Source organism: Oncorhynchus masou, chromosome 5 (assembly GCF_036934945.1).
Source record: "Oncorhynchus masou masou isolate Uvic2021 chromosome 5, UVic_Omas_1.1, whole genome shotgun sequence".
In the NCBI taxonomy this organism is placed as follows: domain Eukaryota; kingdom Metazoa; phylum Chordata; class Actinopteri; order Salmoniformes; family Salmonidae; genus Oncorhynchus; species Oncorhynchus masou.
This window is the reverse complement of record NC_088216.1, coordinates 37272221-37297741: the sequence shown is the minus strand read 5'-3', so window position 1 is coordinate 37297741 and position 25521 is coordinate 37272221. Positions and strand designations below refer to the sequence as shown.

General features: G+C 41.6%; 1 protein-coding gene across 1 annotated transcript; it reads left to right on the top strand.

Annotated features, from left to right (window-relative positions):
• Positions 1 to 1821: 1821 nt before the first annotated feature.
• Positions 1822 to 24608, top strand: LOC135539542 (charged multivesicular body protein 4b-like). Its single transcript, XM_064965473.1, has 5 exons — positions 1822 to 2207; positions 18299 to 18476; positions 22094 to 22208; positions 22766 to 22895; positions 23212 to 24608. The coding sequence occupies exons 1-5, from the start codon at positions 2024 to 2026 to the stop codon at positions 23265 to 23267; spliced, it is 663 nt and encodes a 220-aa protein (XP_064821545.1). The 5' UTR covers positions 1822 to 2023; the 3' UTR covers positions 23268 to 24608.
• The last annotated feature ends 913 nt before the right edge of the window (positions 24609 to 25521 follow it).

The following is a 25521-nucleotide window of genomic DNA, read 5'->3' as shown; positions in this document are numbered from 1 at the left end:
ACTAACAAGCTCCCATCTCTTAACACTTTATCATTGACAACTTCCCAGATCAACTCTTTTATCACAGCTGTTAACCGTATCGGACTCATCGCCCCATCTCCCCTTCCTCCCTAAACTTCAGAATCACTTTATGCTCCTCCTCACCTCCATGCTCCCCTCAAGACTTGTCTTTCCCTTCCTTGGCACTCTCTACCTCAGAACTGACGCTGGCATTGGAAACTATGTTGCTTTCATCAAACTTCCTTTTCTTCATCACTGCCTCCATAAACCTCTCGCTCCCATTCAAACCCCTACTCCCTTTCTCTCCCACTTTCTTTTTCTCTTACCTACTCCCCCCTTGATTTGTATTGCTATGCCCTATACTTCACTTCCTTCTCCATCACTATCACCTAACATCTGTGACCCAACCGCCACCACACCATGTAAAGTTTGATTGTTTGCTTATCAACGACTGATACCAGAGCAAAATTAATAGTTAGTCACAAACAATAACTTGTAGATATCCTAACCAGCTCTGATAGGGTGAGTAAAATGGTCAGAGTGAGACGTTCTATCATTTGTCTGGAAATAGCTAGCTAGCAAGCTAGCCAACTTCAGCAGGCAAGCTGCAGAAGGACGAGCATGCTACAATTCCTCATTGTTTATCAGTGCAATTTTGACGGCCAACTAACTGAAAAAAGTTTAAGAGGGTTTATCTAATGTTCCTTCGTTAGATTTTAGCTCATCTTTCTCTGGCTAGCATTAGTTGTTGATCTTTTTGTTGTTGATGTGCGTAACTGAGGGGGAGAGACTACCTTTTCATGGTTGTTTGATCAATAGGACTGTAAAGAGGACTCTCAAGTGGTATTGACATATTTGCAGAAATCCATCCTGGTGTATTTTTTGGCTAATGTGTTCTAATGATCTAAAGTCGCTCTGTTGCAACTGCCTGTAAACACGCGATCCAGTTCAAAGTGAATGATGGCAGGCCTGTGTGGAAAATAAAGTCCTACTGTAGCTCTGATTGGCTATGGCACACCTGTTTGCGTAGACTGGATGAGACAGATGTTTTTATTCAGTTTTATTTACTGCAATTTAATTGTCAAAACCCATGTCCGCTTTCCCACTCTGAATTGCTATAGAACTTTCACAAACGCCTCAGTATAAGTAATTACCAAACATTTTAAGAATTTGTGAAAATGACCATATCTAAGTGCTCACTTGTCATAAAATGTTTTTTAAAACGTCATTCTTCCTGGGGGTGTATATGATCAGATCTGAATAAGATTGCATGTTGCTAAAATGCTGTCAGTCAGTTCTACGTTAAGTGATAATGTGCTCTGTTGAACTAATAGGAGCTGGCATATTACCCTAAAATAAGGCCTGTTTTTTTTTGCAATTACTTCAAAAAGCAAGCAGTTGGGACATATGGAAGTATTATGAAACTGGGCTTCATGGCAGATGCAATGAATAATAATAATCAGAAAAAGCGTTGTTAAAATTGTCATGTGTCCAGCCTAGTTATGAGTCAACCCGCACATCACTAGTGCATAATGACAGAACGAAAGCTGTTAAAACAATAAATATGTGAGCACCTTTTAAGGTCTTTGTAGAATCTGCCATTTGTTATACGTATGTATATGTTACCTAGTGTATGTTATCGTTGTATGTTTGTATCCTTCTTATATGTAAACTGATTTTCTCCAATTAAAAAAAAAAAAAAAAAAAGACAGAACACTCACTGCCCCCCATTTCTCTATGTGGCCGTCTGTCTTTCTATTTTGTCGTTCTGAGCCGGGCGTCAGTTAAACTGCAGTACCAAAGCAAAACTGTAGGAGCAGTCGAAACCGTGCTTCCAGATCGGAATTCTCTCTAACACAGTATCTCTGGGCCTGGTCAGAAAGATCAAGAAGAAATATCAACAACATCAGTTCAGCTGTGCGAGTGAAAAGATACGAGACTAGTTTCTAACATTTGTTGAATTCTGTTAATTGCTACTGTATTGCACTTGTAGTATAAATCATTGTTGTTATTTAGCGCAAAGATGTCTTTGTTCGGGAAGTTATTTGGCACTGGAGGTAAAGGGGATAAAATGACTAGCCCCCAGGAGGCGATTCAGCGACTTCGAGACACAGAGGAAATGTTGACGAAGAAGCAGGAATTTTTGGAGAAAAAGATTGACCAGGAACTCCTCACTGCGAAAAAGAATGGCACAAAAAATAAAAGAGGTGAGGCCTATCAGAGATGCGCTCTTAGTGTATTAGCTGTCTGGCTCGCTTGTTAGCCAACAACTTGACAGGAAGAAGGAAGTTGATAGTTAGCGAGTTAGTTCGAGCTAACGCTAGCTGCTAACTTAAAGCCTGTGTGTGAGCCTGTAGCTAGCTATCTAGCCGAGTATGGTAGGTTGCCAATTATTGAGAAATATGCCAGGTGTTTAAATATCTTACTGATTTGATAACGTAAAAATATTGCTGTTTTATTTATAGGTTAGTAGCTAGCTAGCCTACATTATATAGCTATGTAGCCTACTGTACTAGCTAGCTATACCCTTATCAGTGAAACTTGCAGGCTAACGTTACTTATCTAAATAGGCTGGACACAATGCATTTTTCTGATTAAAACAAAACTACTTAATTGCATCCGCCGTAGTTTGAGTAATCACGAAAAAACAGGCATTATTTTAGGGTATTTTTCACCCTGCCAGCTCCTATTAGTTCTATTGAGTACAGTGGCACTAACTCGCCATCCTTCGGTTCTATTCCCAGCCTACTGTGTCACGTCACACTGCTTGTTTTACTATTGTTGGCAATGAGACCTGCCCACATTGCTGTTCGTTCAAATGTAAACAACAACAAAAAAATGACTCATGGAACCCTGAATTCGTCCCATTGTTTCCTATAGGGAAAATAGGTATGTCTCTCTATTTTGCCAAATATCTTGCAAATGTGTATATTTAGATTTTTTTTTGTACAAACTGAACACTTTTAATCATGAGAATCTAATTTTTCTAATTATGTAAGGCTGGGCAGGGTATGTATCAAATGCTAGCCCCAAAATAACTTTTGCCATTGGAACGCTGAGCTCCCCCCATTGTTTTCCTATGGAGAGGCATGCTGGTATATTTTGCCAAATATCTCACAATGTGTATATTTAGTTTTTTTTTCAAGTCGGACACCATTTTTATCCGGATAATCTCCTCTTCCTAATTACATAAGATTGGGCAGCGCACTCTGCTTTCATCGATCGCTAGATCAGAACTAGTCAAAAGTTTCCATTTTCCCCCTACTTTCTCGTTATGCAGACATAAGCACACTTGGCACCATAGAGGTGCGGATGTTTACCTTCAACACAAGTGCTTTTTCCCCCCAGTTTTGTCCTAGGAACAGATTGTAGTGGTTAAATAAAAAGGCCTTAACAAAAGGTTGGTGTCATTTAGACAAAACAGGCTCTGCGAACATTAGATTCCATTCATTTGCTATGGGCTCGTGCCAGTGTTCCTGTTTAGCCAATGTTATTTTGCCATTTTTTTCATCCTTGGGTGAATTTTGACTCGTTCTATTGTCCAGCCTACTCTGAAGCCATTTCATGGCCCCTGATGTTGTACATCATGTCATGGACGACATGGTCCTAAGACTTTGTGCCTCTTCCTAAGTGACTTGTTACCTTAACTATTCTGAATAGGTAACACACTGTTGTACAAACAAGCCTACAACCTGATTGTCATTAAAGTGGCTGTTCCTGCAAGCCTTTCAGTGAGGAATGTTTGCTTTAGTTAAAACCTAAATGTATCATGTACTCTAACAACCCGATCAAAATTCAGAATAATTGACAACATAGTGTCGAGGTAGACACAAGGAATATTTGGTCATGGAAAGTATTCCCTGAACCAACTCTGAAGCACTTTTCAAACAGACAGTGGAACGCCGCTGTGTACCCCCACTTGTCTCTCGTCGTCTTTGTGGTTTATTGCCAAGATGGCGCAGATAGAGATGGTCGCCTTGCTTCGAGTCCTTAGGAAACTATGCAGCATTTAGTTATAAGCATTTCCCTACACTCGCATTAACATCTGCTAACCTTGTGTATGTGCCCAATAAATTTGATTTGGCAGACTAAACTTACAAGGTGTGTTGCCGCCACCTACTGTACAGGGTAGTAAAATATATTTTGGATGAATAAAACTCATACTGATTACCAAAAACACTAACCAAATTCATGCTACTACCCTGAATTTCAAACAAAAAAACTACTCCTTCAATTGGATTTAAATGTATTTTCAGGTCCCTACACAGTAGAGGTCGACCGATTTTTATGATTTTTCAACACCGAGACCAATTATTGGAGGACCAAAAAAGCCGATACCGATTAATCTGCCAATTTCTTTTTTGTGTGTGTGTGTGTGTGTGTGTGTGTGTGTGTGTGTGTGTGTAATAATGACAATTACAACCATTTTTTATTTATTTATTTATTTATTTCACCTTTATTTAACCAGGTAGGCAAGTTGAGAACAAGTTCTCATTTACAATTGCGACCTGGACAAGATAAAGCAAAGCAGTTTGACGCATACAACGGCACAGAGTTACACATGGAGCAAAACAAACATACAGTCAATAATACAGTATAAACAAGTCTATATACGATGTGAGCAAATGAGGTGAGATAAGGGAGGTAAAGGCAAACAAAGGCCATGGTGGCAAAGTAAATACAATATAGCAAGTAAAACACTGGAATGGTAGATTTGCAATGGAAGAATGTGCAAAGTAGAAATAAAAATAATGGGGTGCAAAGGAGCAAAATAAATAAATTAAATACAGTAGGGAAAGAGGTAGTTGTTTGGGCTAAAATATAGGTGGGCTATGTACAGGTGCAGTAATCTGTGAGCTGCTCTGACAGTTGGTGCTTAAAGCTAGTGAGGGAGATAAGTGTTTCCAGTTTCAGTGCTTTTTGTAGTTCGTTCCAGTCATTGGCAGCAGAGAACTGGAAGGAGAGGCGGCCAAAGAAAGAATTGGTTTTGGGGGTGACTAGAGAGATATACCTGCTGGAGCGTGTGCTACAGGTGGCAGATGCTATGGTGACCAGCGAGCTGAGATAAGGGGGACTTTACCTAGCAGGGTCTTGTAGATGACATGGAGCCAGTGGGTTTGGCGACGAGTATGAAGCGAGGGCCAGCCAACGAGAGCGTACAGGTCGCAATGGTGGGTAGTATATGGGGCTTTGGTGACAAAACGGATTGCACTCTGATAGACTGCATCCAATTTGTTGAGTAGGGTATTGGAGGCTATTTTGTAAATGACATCGCCAAAGTCGAGGATTGGTAGGATGGTCAGTTTTACAAGGGTATGTTTGGCAGCATGAGTGAAGGATGCTTTGTTGCGAAATAGGAAGCCAATTCTAGATTTAACTTTGGATTGGAGATATTTGATATGGGTCTGGAAGGAGAGTTTACGGTCTAACCAGACACCTAAGTATTTGTAGTTGTCCACGTATTCTAAATCAGAGCCGTCCAGAGTAGTGATTTTGGACAGGCGGGTAGGAGCGGGTAGCGATCGGTTGAAGATCATGCATTTAGTTTTACTTGTATTTAAGAGCAATTGGAGGCCACGGAAGGAGAGTTGTATGGCATTGAAGCTTGCCTGGAGGGTTATTAACACAGTGTCCAAAGAAGGGCCAGAAGTATACAGAATGGACAATACTGAATGAACACTTATTTTAACTTAATAAAAATCTATTTAGTCTTAAATAAATAATGAAACATGTTCAATTTGGTTTAAATAATGCAAAAACACAGTGTTGGAGAAGAAAGTAAAAGTGCAATATGTGCCATGTTTAAAAGCTAACATTTTAAGTTCCTTGCTTAGAACATGAGAACCTATGAAAGCTGGCGGTTCCTTTTAACATGAGTCTTCAATATTCCCAGTTAAGATGTTTTAGGTTGTTGTTATTATAGGACTATTTTTCTCTATACCATTTGTATTTCATATACCTTTGACTATTGGATGTTCTTATAGGCGCTATAGTATTGCCAGCCTAATGGCAGGAGTTGATAGGCTTAAACAGCACTGAAGTCATAAAAAGCGCTGTGCTTCAAGCATTGGAAAGTTCTGTTTGAATGAATGCTTACGTATTTTATCGAACGGGTGGCATCCATAAGTCTAAATATTGCTGTTACTTTGCACAACCTTCAGTGTTAGGTCATAATTATGTAAAATTCTGGCAAATTAATTATGGTCTTTGTTAGGAAGAAATGGTCTTCACACAGTTTGCAACGAGCCAGGCGGCCCAAACTGCTGCATATACCCTGACTCTACTTACATAGAATGCCAGAGAAGTGACACAATTTCCCTAGTTAATATTGCCTGCCAATATGAATTTCTTTTAACTAAATATGCCGGTTTAAAAAAAGAATATATACTTGTGTTTTGATTTTAAGAAAGGCATTGATGATTTTAACAGGCACCGCATTGATTATTTGCAACGCAGGACAAGCTAGTTAAACTAGTAATTTCATCAACCATGTATAGTTAGCTAGTGATTATGTTAAGATAAGTTCAATGCTAGCTAGCAACTTACCTTGGCTCCTTGCTGCAATCGCGTAACAGGTGGTCAGCCTGCCACACAGTCTCCTCGTGCAGTGCAATGTAATCGGCATCCAAAAATGCAGATTACCGATTTGTTATTAAAACTTGGAATCGCCCTAATTAATCGGTGGACCTCTACTACACAGGCTCGGGAACCTGATAGGTCCCTGGATAGGAGACCAGATGCTGCTGAAGTGGTGTTTTTCTTTTTACAATTTTCTACACTGTAGAATAATAGTGAAGACATCAAAACTATGAAATAACACATAGAATCATGTACTAACCAAAAAAGTGTTAAACAAATCTAAATATATTTTATATTTGAGATTCTTCAAATAGCCACCCTTTGCCTTTATGACAGCTTTGCTCACTCTTGGCATTCTCTCAACCAGCTTCACCTGGAATGCTTTTCCAACAGTCTTGAAGGAGTTCCCACATATGCTGAGCACTTGTCGGCTGCTTTTCCTTCTCTGTGGTTACTACATGATTTTATAGGTTATTTCATTGTTTTGATGTCTTCACTATTATTCTACAATGTAGATCATTGTAAAAATAAAGGAAAAACCCCTGAATGAGTAGGTGTTCTTAAACTTTTGACCGGTAGTGTGTGTATATATAGTGTGGCAGACCAGGGGGTTTGGTCAAAACGTTTACACAGATCAGACATGGACAGAGTAGGATTAGCTCGGTTTCAAGAGTGTTTATTTGAATAATAAACCAAAAGAAAAGAATAGGTCTCCCCCCATGAAACCCTCTCCGGGATACCGTCTTCTGGGCTCTGGGTCTTGCTGTATCCTGTGGGGAACACAAAACTGAACTCCCTCCTTTTACCTCTGGAACAGTCACTAACTATACGGGAGTAACCTTTCTTCCCCCAGTCCCTTCTCCCGTGTGCTGCCCTTCTGGCAGCTTTATGGGACTCGTCCAGCTGGTGAGCAATCGGCCCTTGATTACTCACAAACCACAATCAGCCCCAATTAGTCCTGGCCGGAGAGCCAGTCTAGACCTGGCACGTCCAGCAGAGGGAGCCATCGCCTCGATGTATACTCCGTCTGTAACCAGGCCTCGATGAGTCTCCCTCTGGTGGCTGACCTGCTGTCTGTCACAATTGAGATTGTTTTTTAATATTCAAAAAATACCCTACCAGTTGAATATTGTATGTATATTACTGTAAATATTGATCATGTTTCTTGTTTATGATCATATGTTTTGATGCATTGAATGTTAATATTGTGAACCTCCTTTTTACCTCCTGGTTCAGGAAGTGATGTCACTGTGTACTGCCCCTACATATAGGACCTTCCACCCCCACCTGTATATGGATGCCTGAGGAAGACCTAAGGGTCGAGACATTGTTATAAATAAATATCACCTGGGAGCATGAGCAGCAGTGTGCAGTGTTTTCCACCCCTAAAATTAACACTTACCATTACTTTCCCCAATGCTACACAAATCAAATCTTATTTGTCACATACACATGGTTAGCAGATGTTAATGCGAGTGTAGCGAAATGCTTGTGCTTCTAGTTCCGACAATGCAGTAATAACCAACAAGTAATCTAACTAACAATTCCTAAACTACTGTCTTATACACAGTGTAAGGGGATAAAGAATATGTACATAAGGATATATGAATGAGTGATGGTACAGAGCAGCATAGGCAAGATACAGTAGATGGTATCGAGTACAGTATATACATATGAGATGAGTATGTAAACAAAGTGGCATAGTTAAAGTGGCTAGTGATACATGTATTACATAAGGATGCAGTCGATGATATAGAGTACAGTATATACGTATGCATATGAGATGAATAATGTAGGGTAAGTAACATTATATAAGGTAGCATTGTTTAAAGTGGCTAGTGATATATTTACATCATTTCCCATCAATTCCCATTATTAAAGTGGCTGGAGTTGTGTCAGTGTGTTGGCAGCAGCCACTCAATGTTAGTGGTGGCTGTTTAACAGTCTGATGGCCTTGAGATAGAAGCTGTTTTTCAGTCTCTCGGTCCCAGCTTTGATGCACCTGTACTGACCTCGCCTTCTGGATGATAGCGGGGTAAACAGGCAGTGGCTCGGGTGGTTGATGTCCTTGATGATCTTTATGGCCTTCCTGTAACATCGGGTGGTGTAGGTGTCCTGGAGGGCAGGTAGTTTGCCCCCGGTGATGCGTTGTGCAGACCTCACTACCCTCTGGAGAGCCTTACGGTTGAGGGCGGAGCAGTTGCCGTACCAGGCGGTGATACAGCCCGCCAGGATGCTCTCGATTGTGCATCTGTAGAAGTTTGTGAGTGCTTTTGGTGACAAGCCGAATTTCTTCAGCCTCCTGAGGTTGAAGAGGCGCTGCTGCGACTTCTTCACGATGCTGTCTGTGTGAGTGGACCAATTCAGTTTGTCTGTGATGTGTATGCCGAGGAACTTAAAACTTGCTACCCTCTCCACTACTGTTCCATCGATGTGGATAGGGGGGTGTTCCCTCTGCTGTTTCCTGAAGTCCACAATCATCTCCTTAGTTTTGTTGACGTTGAGTGTGAGGTTATTTTCCTGACACCACACTCCGAGGGCCCTCAACTCCTCCCTGTAGGCCGTCTCGGCGTTGTTGGTAATCAAGCCTACCACTGTTGTGTCGTCCGCAAACTTGATGATTGAGTTGGAGGCGTGCGTGGCCACGCAGTCGTGGGTGAACAAGGAGTACAGGAGAGGGCTCAGAACGCACCCTTGTGGGGCCCCAGTGTTGAGGATCAGCGGGGAGGAGATGTTGTTACCTACCCTCACCACCTGGGGGCGGCCCGTTAGGAAGTCCAGTACCCAGTTGCACAGGGCGGGGTCGAGACCCAGGGTCTCGAGCTTGATGACGAGCTTGGAGGGTACTATGGTGTTGAATGCCGAGCTGTAGTCGATGAACAGCATTCTCACATAGGTATTCCTCTTGTCCAGATGGGTTAGGGCAATTTGCAGTGTGGTTGAGATTGCATCGTCTGTGGACCTATTTGGGCGGTAAGCAAATTGGAGTGGGTCTAGGGTGTCAGGTAGGGTGGAGCTGATATGGTCCTTGACTAGTCTCTCAAAGCACTTCATGATGACGGAACTGAGTGCTACGGGGCGGTAGTCGTTTAGCTCAGTTACCTTAGCTTTCTTGGGAACAGGAACAATGGTGGCCCTCTTGAAGCATGTGGGAACAGCAGACTGGTATAGGGATTGATTGAATATGTCCGTAAACACACCAGCCAGCTGGTCTGCGCATGCTCTGAGGGCGCGGCTGGGGATGCCGTCTGGGCCTGCAGCCTTGCGAGGATTAACACGTTTAAATGTTTTACTCACCTCGGCTGCAGTGAAGGAGAGACCGCATGTTTCCGTTGCAGGCCGTGTCAGTGGCACTGTATTGTCCTCAAAGCGGGCAAAAAAGTTATTTAGTCTGCCTGGGAGCAAGACATCCTGGTCCGTGACTGGGCTGGATTTCTTCCTATAGTCCGTGATTGACTGTAGACCCTGCCACATGCCTCTTGTGTCTGAGCCGTTGAATTGAGATTCTACTTTGTCTCTGTACTGACGCTTAGCTTGTTTGATAGCCTTGCGGAGTGAATAGCTGCACTGTTCGTATTCGGTCATGTTTCCGGTCACCTTGCCCTGATTAAAAGCAGTGGTTCGCGCTTTCAGTTTCACACGAATGCTGCCATCAATCCACGGTTTCTGGTTAGGGAATGTTTTAATCGTTGCTATGGGAACGACATCTTCAACGCACGTTCTAATGAACTCGCACACCGAATTCAGCGTATTCGTCAATGTTGTTATCTGACGCAATACGAAACATGTCCCAGTCCACTTGATGGTAGCAGTCTTGGAGTGTGGAGTCAGCTTGGTCGGACCAGCGTTGGACAGACCTCAGCGTGGGAGCTTCTTGTTTCAGTTTCTGTCTGTAGGCAGGGATCAGCAAAATGGAGTCGTGGTCAGCTTTTCCGAAAGGGGGGCGGGGCAGGGCCTTATATGTGTCGCGGAAGTTAGAGTAACAATGATCCAAGGTTTTTCCACCCCTGGTTGCGCAATTGATATGCTGATAAAATTTAGGGAGTCTTGTTTTCAGATTAGCCTTGTTAAAATCCCCAGCTACAATGAATGCAGCCTCCGGATAAATGGTTTCCAGTTTGCAAAGAGTTAAATAAAGTTCATTCAGAGCCATCGATGTGTCTGCTTGGGGGGGGGGGGGGGTATATACGGCTGTGATTATAATCGAAGAGAATTCTCTTGGTAAATAATGCGGTCTACATTTGATTGTGAGGAATTCTAAATCAGGTGAAAAGAAGGATTTGAGCTCCTGTATGTTTCTTTCATCACACCATGTCTCGTTAGCCATAAGGCATACGCCCCCGCCCCTCTTCTTACCAGAAAGGTGTTTGTTTCTGTCGGCGCGATGCGTGGAGAAACCCGTTGGTTGGCTGCACTGCTTCGGATAGCATCTCTCCAGTGAGCCATGTTTCGGGGAAGCACAGAACGTTACAGTCTCTGATGTCCCTCTGGAATGCTACCCTTGCTCGGATTTCATCAACCTTGTTGTCAAGAGACTGGACATTGGCAAGAAGAATGCTAGGGAGTGGTGCACGGTGTGCCCGTCTCCGGAGTCTGACCAGAAGACCGCCTCATTTCCCTCTTTTTCGGAGTTGTTTTTTTGGGTCGCTGCATGCGATCCATTCCGTTGTCCTGTTTGTAAGGCAGAACACAGGATCCGCGTCGCGAAAAACATATTCTTGGTCGTACTGATGGTGAGTTGACGCTGATCTTATATTCAGTAGTTCTTCTCGACTGTATGTAATGAAACCTAAGATGACCTGGGGTACTAATGTAAGAAATAACACGTAAAAAAAACAAAAAAACTGCATAGTTTCCTAGGAACGCAAAGCCAGGCGGCCATCTCTGTCGGCGCCGGAAGTACTCCTTTGTCTCATGCCCTTCTGCACACTTCTCACATCTAGGAACCTCTCTCTTACACACTGCTGCCACATGCACATAAGCTTGACACCTGTAACAATGCAATGTATTTGGAGCAAAAGCTCATACAGGATAACTTATAGAACATCAAAACTCAAAAGAACAGACAGCGACTCTTCTGTTTCACCACTCATGCCACCCCGTCTGCATCGCACCAAATGACGAGCATCACAAACACCGGGAAACTTTCCCCTTCAGTTGGTCAACTTTCACATTTACCGCTACCTCCAGTAATCTATTTTCAGTGGCACCCTTTTCTTGAGAGCAAAACAATTCACATCTCTTATCCGCATTCGTTTAACGCGATGTGCCTGCTCCCTCTGACCAGCAGAAACACAAACAATTATCACCAGACCACTATTGGTTACCTTCACTGATTCCACAACAACAACTCTGTTTTGCCCACCCTGAAACCGCAATGGATCAGCCAAAAGGCAAGGGTACATTTAAAAAAAAAAAATGTCACATTGACCGTCACAGGCTCTTTATCCAGACCCTCGGTGCAAGACTCGTGTTTCAAGAACTTCACCCACCAAACCTTCTGCCCTCAATCACTTCCATTTCTCCTCCCGTCTTCGATCCGGCGTACCGCTCACTCTACTTACACTTTCTACTATTCTTCTTTTAACAAACCATCTCCCTTTTTTCACCATTTTATCTGATTTGAAGTACTGCCTCTTCCTCCCTCTCTTCAACCTCCTCTGCCTCTCTTTTACCCCCTCCACTCCTCCTCCATATTTCAAGAGTATGTTACAGCCTTATTCCAAAAGTGATGGAATAAGTGCATGTCAGAGCAAAAACCAAGCCATGAGGTTGCAGGAATTGTCCGTAGAGCTCCGAGAAGGGTCCAACAAAATGTCTGCAGCATTGATGATCTCAAAGAACACAGTGGCCTCCATTTTTAAATGGAAAAAATTGGAACCACCAAGACTCTTCCTAGAGCCGGCCACCTGGACAAACTGAGCAATCGAGGGAGAAGGGCCTTTGATCAGGGAGTTGACCAAGAAACTGATGGTCACTCTGACAGAGCTTCAGAGTTTCTCTGTGGAGATGGTTGTCCTTCTGGAAGGTTCTCTCATCTCTGCAGCACTCCACCAGTCAGGCCTTTATAGTAGGGGGCCAGACAGAAGCCACTCCTTAGTAAAAGGCACATCACTTGGAGGTTGCTACAAAGGCACCTAAAGACTCTCAAACCATGGGGAAACAAGATTCTCTGGTCTAATGAAACTGAGATTGAACTCTTTGGCCTGAATGCCAAGCGGCACGTCTGGAGGAAACCTGGTACCATCCCTACTTTGAAGCCTGGTGGTAGCACGATCATGCTGTGGGGATGTTTTTCAGTGGCAGGGACTGGTTGACTAGTCATGACCGAGGGAAAGATGAACGGCGAGAGATCCTTGATGAGAACTGGGGCAAATGTTGTTGTTTTTCTTCCAACAGGACAACGACCCTAAGCACACAGCCAAAACAACACGAGTGGCTTGGAGACAAGTCTCTGAATGTCCTTGTGGCATTCAGATGTGCCAAGTTTGTAGAACCCAAGAAGACTCTGTAATCGCTGCCAATGGTGCTTCAACAAAGTACTGAGTAAAGGGTAAATGTGGTATTTTAGGATTTTTAAATCCATTTTGCAAAGATAAAAAAAAAAACGGTTTGCTTTGTCATTATGGGGTATTGTGTGTTGATTTAAAAAGATATCTTTTTATTTCCATTTTAGAAAAAGGCTGTAACATAACAAATTGGGTAAAGTCAAGGGGTCTGAATACACTATACGTCTCCTTATGATAACACTGCACTTCTCCTGACATCCTGTTCTTGACTTCTCAAGGGATGCCATTTTCCTTCCTCCATTTGCCCTACTCCCTTCACAGAACAGTGCAAACTGGCTCTAACCAGAATAGAAAGAGGAGTGGGAGGCCCCGGTGCACAACTGAGCAAGAGGACAAGGATATTAGCGTGTCTAGTTTGAGAAACATACGCCCCACAAGTCCTCAACTGGCAGCTTCATTAAACACCAGCCTCAACGTCAACAGTGAAGAGGCGACTCTGGGATGCTGGCCTTCTAGGCAGAGTTGCGAAGAAAACAACATATCTCAGACTGGCCAATAAAAAGAAAAGATTAAGATGGGCAAAAGAACACAGGCACTGGACATAGGAACTCTGCTTAGAAGGCCAGCATCCCGGAGTCGCCTCTTCACCGTTGACATTGAGACTGGTCAACTCGTCTAAAGAAGGCCAGTTTGATTGCTTCTTTAATCAGAACAACAGTTTTCAGTTGTGCTAACATAATTGCAAAAGGGTTTTCTAATGATCAATTAGCCTTTTAAAATGATAAACTTGGATTAGCTAACACAACGTGCCTTTGGAACACAGGAGTGATGGTTGCTGATAATGGGCCTCTGTACGCCTATGTAGATAATCTATTAAAAAATCACCCATTTTCAGCTATTATAGTAATTTACAACATTAACAATGTCTACACTGTATTTCTGATAAATTTTATGTTATTTTAATGGACAAAAAATAGCTTTTCTTTCAAAAACAAGGACATTTCTAAGTGACCCCAAACTTTTGAAATGTAGTGTATATTACACTAGATGACACACAGTAGGCACTGTTTTGAAGCCACAGTGCCTCCATCTTGACACTCCCCCACCGTCTTGGAAGCTATAGAAATGCATTCATTAATGTCTACATTTGTTATTGCCACATTTATTCTATTACATACTATTTGTTATTGCCACATTTATTCTAATACATACTAATGCATTATTCTATTACATACATAATGCATACTTTAAAATTATATTACTAATGACAGTACTAATGTTACTGTCCCCACATTATATTTTTTTAAATATGTAATTTTGTCCTTAACATTTAATTATTCTAGAACTCTGATAGAGTACTGGTCTTTCCCAGGAGTGCCAATATTGATGACCGGTGGTTTCAAAGCCTATCATTGGCCATAAAGAGCAATCGAAATCCAGGGTTTATATGTACATCATTGTTTAACGCACAAGCGACTACCACCAGTGACCACGACGACAAAATGAACATTATCGACATGCAAAAAGTGAATCGCTATAACACCATAAGCATGCATAAAAACCAATTTACATACAAGATAAATTATGAATCTAAAATTAGATTTTTTAAAATGTATTTTACCTTTATTTAACTAGGCAAGTCAGTTAAGAACAAATTCTTATTTTCAATGACGGCCTCGGAACAGTGGGTTAACTGCCTGTTCAGGGGCAGAACGACAGATTTGTACCTTGTCAGCTCGGGGTTTGAACTTGAAACCTTCCGGTTACTAGTCCAACGCTCATTACAAAACAATGATTTTTATTGTTTCAACCTCTCTTTCGTGTCGTCTGAGATTCCCAAAGATTGGAAAGCAGCTGCGGTCATCCCCCTCTTCAAAGGGGGGGACACTCTTGACCCAAACTGCTACAGACCTATATCTATCCTACCATGCCTTTCTAAGGTCTTCAAAAGCCAAGTCAACAAACAGATTACCGACCATTTTGAATCTCACCATACCTTCTCTGCTATGCAATGTGGTTTCAGAGCTGGTCATGGGTGCACCTCAGCCATGCTCAAGGTCCTAAACGATATCTTAACCGCCATCGATAAGAAACATTACTGTGCAGCCGTATTCATTGATCTGGCCATGGCTTTCGACTCTGTCAATCACCACATCCTCATCGGCAGACTCGACAGCCTTGGTTTCTCAAATGATTGCCTCGCCTGGTTCACCAACTACTTCTCTGATAGAGTTCAGTGTGTCAAATCGGAGGGTCTGCTGTCCGGACCTCTGGCAGTCTCTATGGGGGTGCCACAGGGTTCAATTCTTGGACCGACTCTCTTCTCTATATACATCAATGAGGTCGCTCTTGCTGCTGGTGAGTGTCTGATCCACCTCTACGCAGACGACACCATTCTGTATACTTCTGGCCCTTCTTTGGACACTGTGTTAACAACCCTCCAGGCAAGCTTCAGTGCCATACAACTCTCCTTCCGTGGCCTCCAATTGCTCTTAAATACAAGTAAAACTAAATGCATGCTCTTCAACCGATCGCTACCTGCACCTACCCGCCTGTCCAACATCACTACTCTGGACGGCTCTGACTTAGAATACGTGGACAACTACACATACTTAGGTGTCTGGTTAGACTGTAAACTCTCCTTCCAGACCCATATCAAACATCTCCAATCCAAAGTTAAATCTAGAATTGGCTTCCTATTTCGCAACAAAGCATCCTTCACTCATGCTGCCAAACATACCCTTGTAAAACTGACCATCCTACCAATCCTAGACTTTGGCGATGTCATTTACAAAATAGCCTCCAATACCCTACTCAACAAATTGGATGCAGTCTATCACAGTGCAATCCGTTTTATCACCAAAGACCCATATACTACCCACCATTGCGACCTGTACGCTCTCGTTGGCTGGCCCTCGCTTCATACTCGTCGCCAAACCCACTGGCTCCATGTCATCTACAAGACCATGCTAGGTAAAGTCCCCCCTTATCTCAGTTCGCTGGTCACCATAGCATCTGCCACCTGTAGCACACGCTCCAGCAGGTATATCTCTAGTCACCCCCAAAACCAATTCTTTCTTTGGCCGCCTCTCCTTCCAGTTCTCTGCTGCCAATGACTGGAATGAACTACAAAATTCTCTGAAACTGGAAACACTTATCTCCCTCACTAGCTTTAAGCACCAACTGTCAGAGCAGCTCACAGATTACTGCACCTGTACATAGCCCACCTATAATTTAGCCCAAACAACTACCTCTTTCCCTACTGTATTTTATTTATTTATTTTGCTCCTTTGCACCCCATTATTTTTATTTCTACTTTCCACATTCTTCCATTGCAAATGTACCATTCCAGTGTTTTACTTGCTATATTGTATTTACTTTGCCACCATGGCCTTTGTTTGCCTTTACCTCCCTTATCTCACCTCATTTTCTCACATCGTATATAGATTTGTTTTTACTGTATTATTGACTGTATGTTTGTTTTACTCCATGTGTAACTCTGTGTCGTTGTATGTGTCGAACTGCTTTGCTTTATTTTGGCCAGGTCACAATTGTAAATGAGAACGCTAGTTAGCTAGCGTGGGCAAGTTGGATGTACGTGCTGAGGTATCAACACAGGCTACATTTTCTACTGTGATTTGATCAAAGACGGCGCCATTTATATAATAGAGAATAAACCAGATAGGTGCTTACAGATGGGCCGCGGGAAAAGGTGAAGGTCTCATAAACTTCAATGGGAGTAGGGCGGCTAGACGCAAGCAGTTTTGCAAGCGGTGCGGTTCGTGGCGCTATCTCCGGTAAGCTGCGCCTCTGGCACAGGGCCTAAAGATTTAATTAGCGGAGTCTTAAGCTGCTGCAGCGCATGGTTGACCAATGAGCGGAGTTCATCTTGACATCCAAATCAATGTTTTAATGACCAACATTCGAGCTGACAACAAACGGGATCGCTGGTCTCTACACAATGTAGGTGTATTTTGTCGGGCTCAAAACCCGTACTATTTTCTCCGCCCTCAGCTGAGTGGCTTCCACAGACATGAGAACTGCAGAGCCCCCCTGCCTAGGATTCATTGAAAATCAATGGGCCAACCCGCCCGCCGCTCTGCGTGCAACTTAAGGGGCACAATTGCAACTTTGGACCCTTTCCCCTCAGGCCAAACATTGTTGAGGTGTAATAGTAGAGCAGCTATGATTGGAGTGGTGATTAGACTTGACACATAACACGATTAGGTTGTGTGCAGTAAAATAGAGGCCTACGCTCTGTCAGATAGTAAAACAACATTAAAGCAATAGAAATAGACACACCTCAGTTTTGTTCTAGAAATGCGCTTAAGCTGTAACCGATCTTGGACGGTCGATTTGCATGTTTCTGCTTCTATCTCTAAGGCAACTTTTGATTGAGGTGTTATACAGTCTAGCTCACGCAGTCCTTCAAACTATGTGACTGTTCAGATAATCAATATAGTTGATTCTTTCAGTGCTTGATTGGTAGTCTCGCGTTACCATTCTCCTAAGTCTCGTCCGAATTATCATGCATGCAGGAAGCATGGAACTGAGGCTAAATGATAGGTAACCACATGCTCGAGTGGACTATATGGGGTGGTAGTGAAGCTGGTGGTAGTGCCTTCAGGTTGCCTTAGTTGTAGTAGCAGGGGAAATATTTGCACATCAGGTGATGTCCCTGACATATCAATAGGTCAGTATGCTAGCTAGCCTATGTTTATGGAGTAGCTTAGCTCAACCCAAAAAACAGAAGCAAGCTGAAGCCACAGGACAGTAAGACATAATACACATTTTGTAGAATTTTTGGTCACAAATGTTGCAGGAAAATGGTGTCTACAAAAAGTACTTTCAGCATTTTTTAAAAATGTAAATTGTCTGGAGTGACAGATGTGCTCAATCAAATAAGATGTGATGCAGAAATCTACAAGCTACAAAGTAACACCATCTTATCACATCGAAGATACTTCAGCCTGTCTCACCTCAATTAAGTACATATTGTAAACTTGTGTAAGCCTTCTTATTGTAAGCTTATACATGGTCAGCCAGTGAATACTGACTTAGCCAAAACCAACCAAAGAAACGAGTCAGTTGAACAACAATGTTAGATTTTCTATTTCCTCTTGCAGTGCTTTAGGGCTTTTCTGCTCCATTAGTATTCCCATCCCACAACCTCTCACAGTCACTTCTCCTTCCTCTCCTCTTGCATCCAGCTGCTCTGCAGGCCTTGAAACGGAAAAAGCGGTACGAGCAACAGTTGGGCCAGATCGACGGCACGCTGTCCACCATTGAGTTCCAGAGGGAGGCGCTAGAGAACGCCAACACCAACACCGAAGTGCTGAAGAACATGGGCTTTGCCGCCAAGGCCATGAAGGCAGCCCATGAAAACATGTAAGGGCCACCGTCACTATTATTATTATTATTATTATTATTATTATTATTATTATTATAATAATAAACTGAAAGAAAATAATTTACAAACCCGTTTTGAAAAACTAAAACTATACTGAAACTTAACTTTGACTCAAACTAAATTAAATTTAAACCATCATGGATTACGTTCAGCTGCAGATTTTTTTCTCTAAACTTTTGGCAAAAATCAAATGTGGTTTTCAAGCTTTTTTTTCTAATAAGGTTTGCAAGCTTCTGAATCTGGCGGGTTAATGCTGCCAGGAGATAGTGATGCAGAAGCTAAGCCTATCACCAGCTATCACTAGCTAACAGGGAAGAAATCTGCTAATTTCTTTTCCTAACTCTAAAACTAAAAACAAAATAGTACAAAATACAATAGAAATGTAATAAAAACTCAAACTAAATACAAACTATTAAATCAGGCTTGAAAACTTACTGAAACTTAACCTCTTGAAACTCTGGGGGCGCTATTTCATTTTTGGATGAAAAACGTTCCCGTTTTAAACAAGATATTTTGTCACAAAAAGATGCTCGACTATGCATATAATTGATAGCTTTGGAAAGAAAACACTCTGACGTTTCCAGAACTGCAAAGATATTCTCTGTGCGTGCCCTAGAACGTGAGCTACAGGCAAAACCAAGATGAAACGGCATCCAGGAAATCAGCAGGATTTTTGAGGCTCCGTTTTTCATTGTCTCCTTATATGGCTGTGAATGCGAGAGGAATGAGCCTGCCCTTTCTGTCGTTTCCCCAAGGTGTCTGCAGCATTGTGACGTATTTGTAGGCATATCATTGGAAGATTGACCATAAGAGACCACATTTACCAGGTGTCCGCCCGGTGTCCTGCGCCGAAATTGGTGCGCAAACCTCAGCTGCAAGTATTTTTCCATGGAATTCAGAGAAGAAAGCAGGCTTCCACGAACAATATATCAATGAAGAAGATATGTGAAAAAACACCTTGAGGATTGATTCCAAACAACGTTTGCCATGTTTCGGTCGATATTATGGAGTTAATTCGGAAAAAGTTTGACGTTGTTGGTGACTGAATTTTCAGTTCGTTTCGGTAGCCAAATGTGATGTACAAAACGGAGCGATTTCTCCTACACAAAGATTCTTTCAGGAAAAACTGAACATTTGCTATGTAACTGAGAGTCTCCTCATTGAAAACATCCGAAGCTCTTCAAAGGTAAATGATTTTATTTATCTGGTTTTTGTGAAAATGTTGCGTGCTAAATGCTACTCAAAATGCTAAGCTAGCTTTGCATACTCTTACACAAATTAGTGAATTGCTATGGTTCAAAAGCATATTTTGAAAATCTGAGATGACAGTGTTGTTAAGAAAGGGCTAAGCTTGAGAGCAGGCGCATTATTTTCATTTTATTTGCGATTTTCAGAAATCGTTAACGTTGCGTTATGCTAATGAGCCTGAGGCTTTATTCACGATCCCGGATCCGGGATGGGGAGTATCAAGATGAATAGAAATAAAAACTCATTTAAACATAACTATAATAACCTTGACACTCACACACACACCTCTGAGGTGCCTCTGACCTCGGCCAACATTAATGTTCCACTTCACATTTGTCTAGGATTTTTTGTGTGTGTGACTAAACCTTGAATATGCAATGAAACCCATTTAACTTTAACCGTTAAAGTAATTTTTACGTGTGTTACGTCCTCATGCACTGCCTTTTATCTGCAACAAGTTAATTTGATGGAAACGCATCACTACTGGGAAAAGGTTCATATTTTAATTTTGCAGAAACCTAGCTAATGAGTGAGACAAGGAGTCCAAAGAAGTGGTAAAAAGCCATCGACGGACCCCCCCCCAACCCAATCCCACCCTAACAACGAGTATATAGTATCAGTTCTCTGTTTGACAAGTAGTATGGAGCTGTGGCTTGGAGTATTTTCTTCACCCAAATTACAAAATTACATATGGACTTAATTACCCTGGACCAGGTATGAAAGTAACCAATACTTTGGTTTTGTTTACACAATTCCAATGCAAGTCAATGGTACATATTGAGTGTACAAAACATTAGGAGCAACTGCTCTTTCCATGACATAGACTGACCAGGTGAATGCAATGATCCCTTATTGATGGCACCTGTTAAATTCACTTCAATCAGTGTAGATGAAGGGGAGGAGACAGGATAAACCCCTAGAGTCGATTTCCTACGCTGAAATCTAATTAGCATAATCAAAATCAAATAATTCTGTCAGTTTAAGCTAAAGATATATTTGTTTTTTTGCATTGGCTGCGTCTCAATCCACCCCACATCCGCCAACGTTGCACTTCCGCATCTGCGGTGAAACGTGCTAGAGCTAGAGCGGTGTTTGTCAGACCATGAGACATCCCGAAAATTGGTCTTCTCACAAAATCGTATGTGGTGTTCAAACGGTTTGACCTATAAACTATTATGACCCCTCTATGGAAAGAGGAGACTCTCTCAAACACTATGGTGTTCCTTTTGCTCTACAACCCTCACAAGCATCTTGGGACTCTTCTGAAGTCGATACAGCTGATCTGCCAACTTCTGTCTGTAGCGTCCGAACAGTTTGGGCTACACACTAATATGAAAGGTGCGACTTTCACAAACATGCCGGTTGTTTTGCTGTAGGACGCCTCACAAGACTCGTCTGAAGTTCCCCCGGTACCAGTAAAAAAAGAAAGAATGGATTAATATGGAAACAGTTTAGTGCAAAGAATACATGTAAAAAATATATATATATATATGTTCCTCAGCTATAGGACAGACACTTGAGAACAAACTTCCCTGTTATTATTTTGGGGGACTGTTCTATGTAGTGAATCTGTTACTCATTGTGTTTGTAGGGGCTAATAGTAAGGCCTAATGTATTTGATCAAATAATTGTTTTATATATTTAAAAAAATTCTAAATCAAATAGCTAAATGATCGGTATGGTATAACCTTCTTAAAACAATTCCATATCGCTTAGTAGAACCCCCACCCGCCCGCCCGGCATAGATGGGGCTTAGTCAGGAGAGACCTAAAGAAGAATTTTTAAGCCTTGAGACATGGCTTAAACGTGTGCCATTTGGGGTGTGAATGGGCAAATCAAAGGACTTAAGTGCCTTTTGAGTGTGTCAAGAACCCTAACGTGGCTGGGTTTTTCGCACTCAACAGTTTCCCGTGTGTATTAAGAATAGTCCACCACCGAATGGACTTCCAGCCAAGCATTGGAGTCAACATGGGCCAGCATCCCTGCACCTTGTAGAGTCTATGCCCCGAAAAATTGATGCTGTTCTGAGGGCAAAAAGGAGTGCCACTCAATATTAGGAAGGTGTTCATAATCTTTTGTACACTCTGTTACGCATTTTCACACTTTATTATACACGCTTCATTATTCAGAATGCAAAGTAACTTCCATAAATATCTGCAGTGAGGTTGATTTTCCATATCTCTATCCTACATCTTCTCCATGTAAATGTTTGGAAATCATAATGTCAGATTATGGTGTAGTAATATCATAAAATGGCTTCTGCCAGAAAAACTTTCAAAATGTCACTATTATTCTTTCCTGAATTTGCTATGAATTATTAAATGGTCTTTTGTGTTTTTGCCCATAGGGACATAGACAAAGTGGATGACTTAATGCAGGACATCACAGAGCAGCAGGAGCTGGCTCAAGAAATCTCTGACGCTATTTCTAAACCTGTAGGGTTCGGAGAGGAATTTGATGAGGTAAACTGAGCTAGGATGTTTTTTTTTACCGCAGTGCTTCCCAAACTTTTTCAACCTCCCCATTTGAGAAGGTCTGGTCACACCACACTTTTCCTAGGTGGCAATGGTCTGGATGAATATTGTCATTTATTGGCTTAGTCCCAAACCTCCACCTCGCGACCCATTAGACCTCAGCAACCTGTGTCACGGTTATTTCTATGGGTACAAGCTCTGTCCATGACAGAAATTGCACACTGCTCTTGTTGCCAGAAAGAAAATGTTGCAGCTTTAAAGCTCCTGAAATTCTACACATTTTACCATGGCTTATGTGTGTTCGTGATATCTGTGTGATATCATGTGATACCCAAACACAATGGGTTAAAAACGTTAGCTGACATGGGTTAGTTGAACAACTGAACATTTCTGACACCCCAAGTTTGAGAACCACTGCCTGGGAACCACTGCCATACCGAATCAGACTAAAGGTGTTCATCGTTGTTGTTTTGAAATGTATCCTTATCGTATTTGGACATTATAGACCTGTCTAACCCTTAATTATTTTTTCTTTCTTTGTGTAGGATGATCTCTTAGCAGAATTGGAAGAACTGGAACAGGAGGAACTAGACAAAAACCTCCTGGAAATCACTGGCACAGATAATGTACCGCTGCCAAATGTGCCCTCCACATCCTTACCTGTAAGACCAGCAGGTAATGGATATATTGGCTTAGCCACTAAAGCTTAGCCAGCTTTAATGCTAGCTCATGTCTCTGAAGTACACTGACGGGAATTGATTTGAAATGATAAAATACTGTACACACACACATTTTTTTATTCTGAAAACATCTACCTGTAAACGGTATTCTTCCCAGTAGTAGAATGTTTTTACCGTTTCCAACCAGTATTTCACCAGTCAGTGTAACGCTACCTGACTTCTATTCAAACCTGAACGTTTTTTTGTCGATCTTTATAGGCCGATTAAAAAAAAATCTTACTAATTTTATCGAATGTGGTTCATTCTTACAGCAAAGGAGGAAGATGATGACGACATGAAGGATCTGGAGGCATGGGCCGCCAACTAGTCACTGCTTTTACTCCATACCTTCTATAGGTGGAAAATAAGAACTCTATGGTATGTGTTTCAGGAAGGAATAGGAAAAGTCTGAATAAACGGAGACTTAAAAAAACTTGACAACCTTTCGCTTACTGTCAAGCTCAGCCTCCTAAAGAGGGACAATGGCATGTTGTACCTTCGACCACTGAAAACTCCAAATCTCTGGAGCGACCAAACGGTCCCTCAACTCGTTCTCATTTCTTCACTCCTTCCACCCACCTTCTCTTAGCGCACAGAATATATATTGAAAAGAAAGTGTAAAAATGACTCCTCAACACTGACAATAAGCTTCAATATAGAATTTATAATACCTCATACCCGTTTTATGTGTAGTGCGACAATACGTTGGAAGATATTACAATACCCTGTATACATTTTTGTTGTTGATGCACAATATCCCCTTGGCGTCATGTGTTTACATGGCAATCCGCTATTATTTAATCCATTTATCAAAATATGCACTTAAAATATACCTATTGTACATGATATTTATTAATAGCTATGGCCAGCGGGGAGAATTTGATTCCCATCTTTAGGGCTATTGGTGTTGGTCTTAAATTTAATTTGGGCAGGATTTATTGAACTATATCATGAATATTCTTCCAGATACTCTGGATTTCAAACGTGCACATATCTATGAGGGCAACTCCACAAGGTATCCTTGAAATGCTTCTCTGGGTGATGGTTCACACGGTTATCTTTCTTTGATGTGACAACCTAACCAACTAGTTACATTTTGAAAACACAATGACATTTCTCGTCATATGTCTATACTGTATCTGTTCAAACTGAAGTGACTTGAGTGAGATTATGTCTGCCTCTGTGAGTGTTTGTTCATTTTCATCTTTAAGAAACATTAACACTATAGGAAGTAAAAAATATATATTTATTAGGGTGTTTGGGCTTCTCAGAGTAATGGAATTTGATGTGTGTGTGAAGCGAGAATAAATTGATTGTATTCAGACTCCAAATTACAGGCAGTGAGGTTTATTTAATTTATGGCTTTCCTGAGTTTGTCAACTTACCCCACTATTTTGTAATTTGACATGCTGCTTCAGATTTCATATTTTCTATGTTTAAAATGTCAATTTTGTCTAAATTCCACCTTCAGAAGGGGAAATTAACTAATATATGACAGCATTATGTTATGTTTGACATGCTCTGATATACCATAGGTTGTGTGTGTTTGTACACAGGGCTGTCCCTTGCGATCTGGTTCCTGTTTTTCTTTGGTCCATCTTCCTACCCTGCCTATCACAACTTTCCCTTATTTTAATGGAACACCTAAATTAAACATTTTTGCCAAGTTGTGCACTGTTTGTTTCCTTTTTTAAGCTAAGAAAATCTGTGAATTCCTTTTATCAAGAACTTTTGGTCAGAGTTATGGCAAGCACTTGTGATGAGATCAATGCTATTGAGAGGGCCAAGGTTTGTGTAATAGTAAGTGTTGGGTCAAGGATTATGGTTGGGCAAGGGCTATTCTTAAGCCACAGTCATCTGCTGAAAAAGTCTGATCATGTACCATGTTTTAACCGAAATACTAAAAGTATTATTGTTTGGAATGGAAGGGAACTACAATGGTACTGTTTTTATTACCTTTATTTTTGTCAAATATTAATAATTCTGTTGACAAGGTCCAAGTTAAAAAGTTCTCATTTGAATAAATTATATTATTGTATGCTGAACAAAAATGTAAATGCAACATGCACCAATTTCAATGATTTTACTGAGTTACCGTACAGGAAATCAGTCAATTGACATGACTTAATTAGGCCCTAATCTATGGATTCCACATCACTGGGCAGGGGCGCAGCCATGGGGGGGCCTGGAAGGACATAAAACCCACCCACTAAGGAGCCAATAACACTTTAGTTTTTCCCCCACAAAAGGGCTTAATTACAGACAAAAACACTCAGTTTCATCAGCTGTCCAGGTGGCTGATCACAGACGATCCCACAAGTGAAGAAACCGGATGTGGAGGTCCTGGGCTGGCGTGGTTACATGTGGTCTGTGGTTGTGAGGCCGGTTGGAAATACTGCCATATTCTCTAAAATGACTTTGGAGGAGGCTTATGGTAGAGAATGTAATGTTCATTTACAGTTGAAGTCATTAAAACTCGTTTTTCAACCACTCCACAAATTTCTTGTTAAACTATTGTTAAGTCGGTTAGGACATCTACTTTGTGCATGACACGGGTAATTTTTCCAACAATTGTTTAGAAG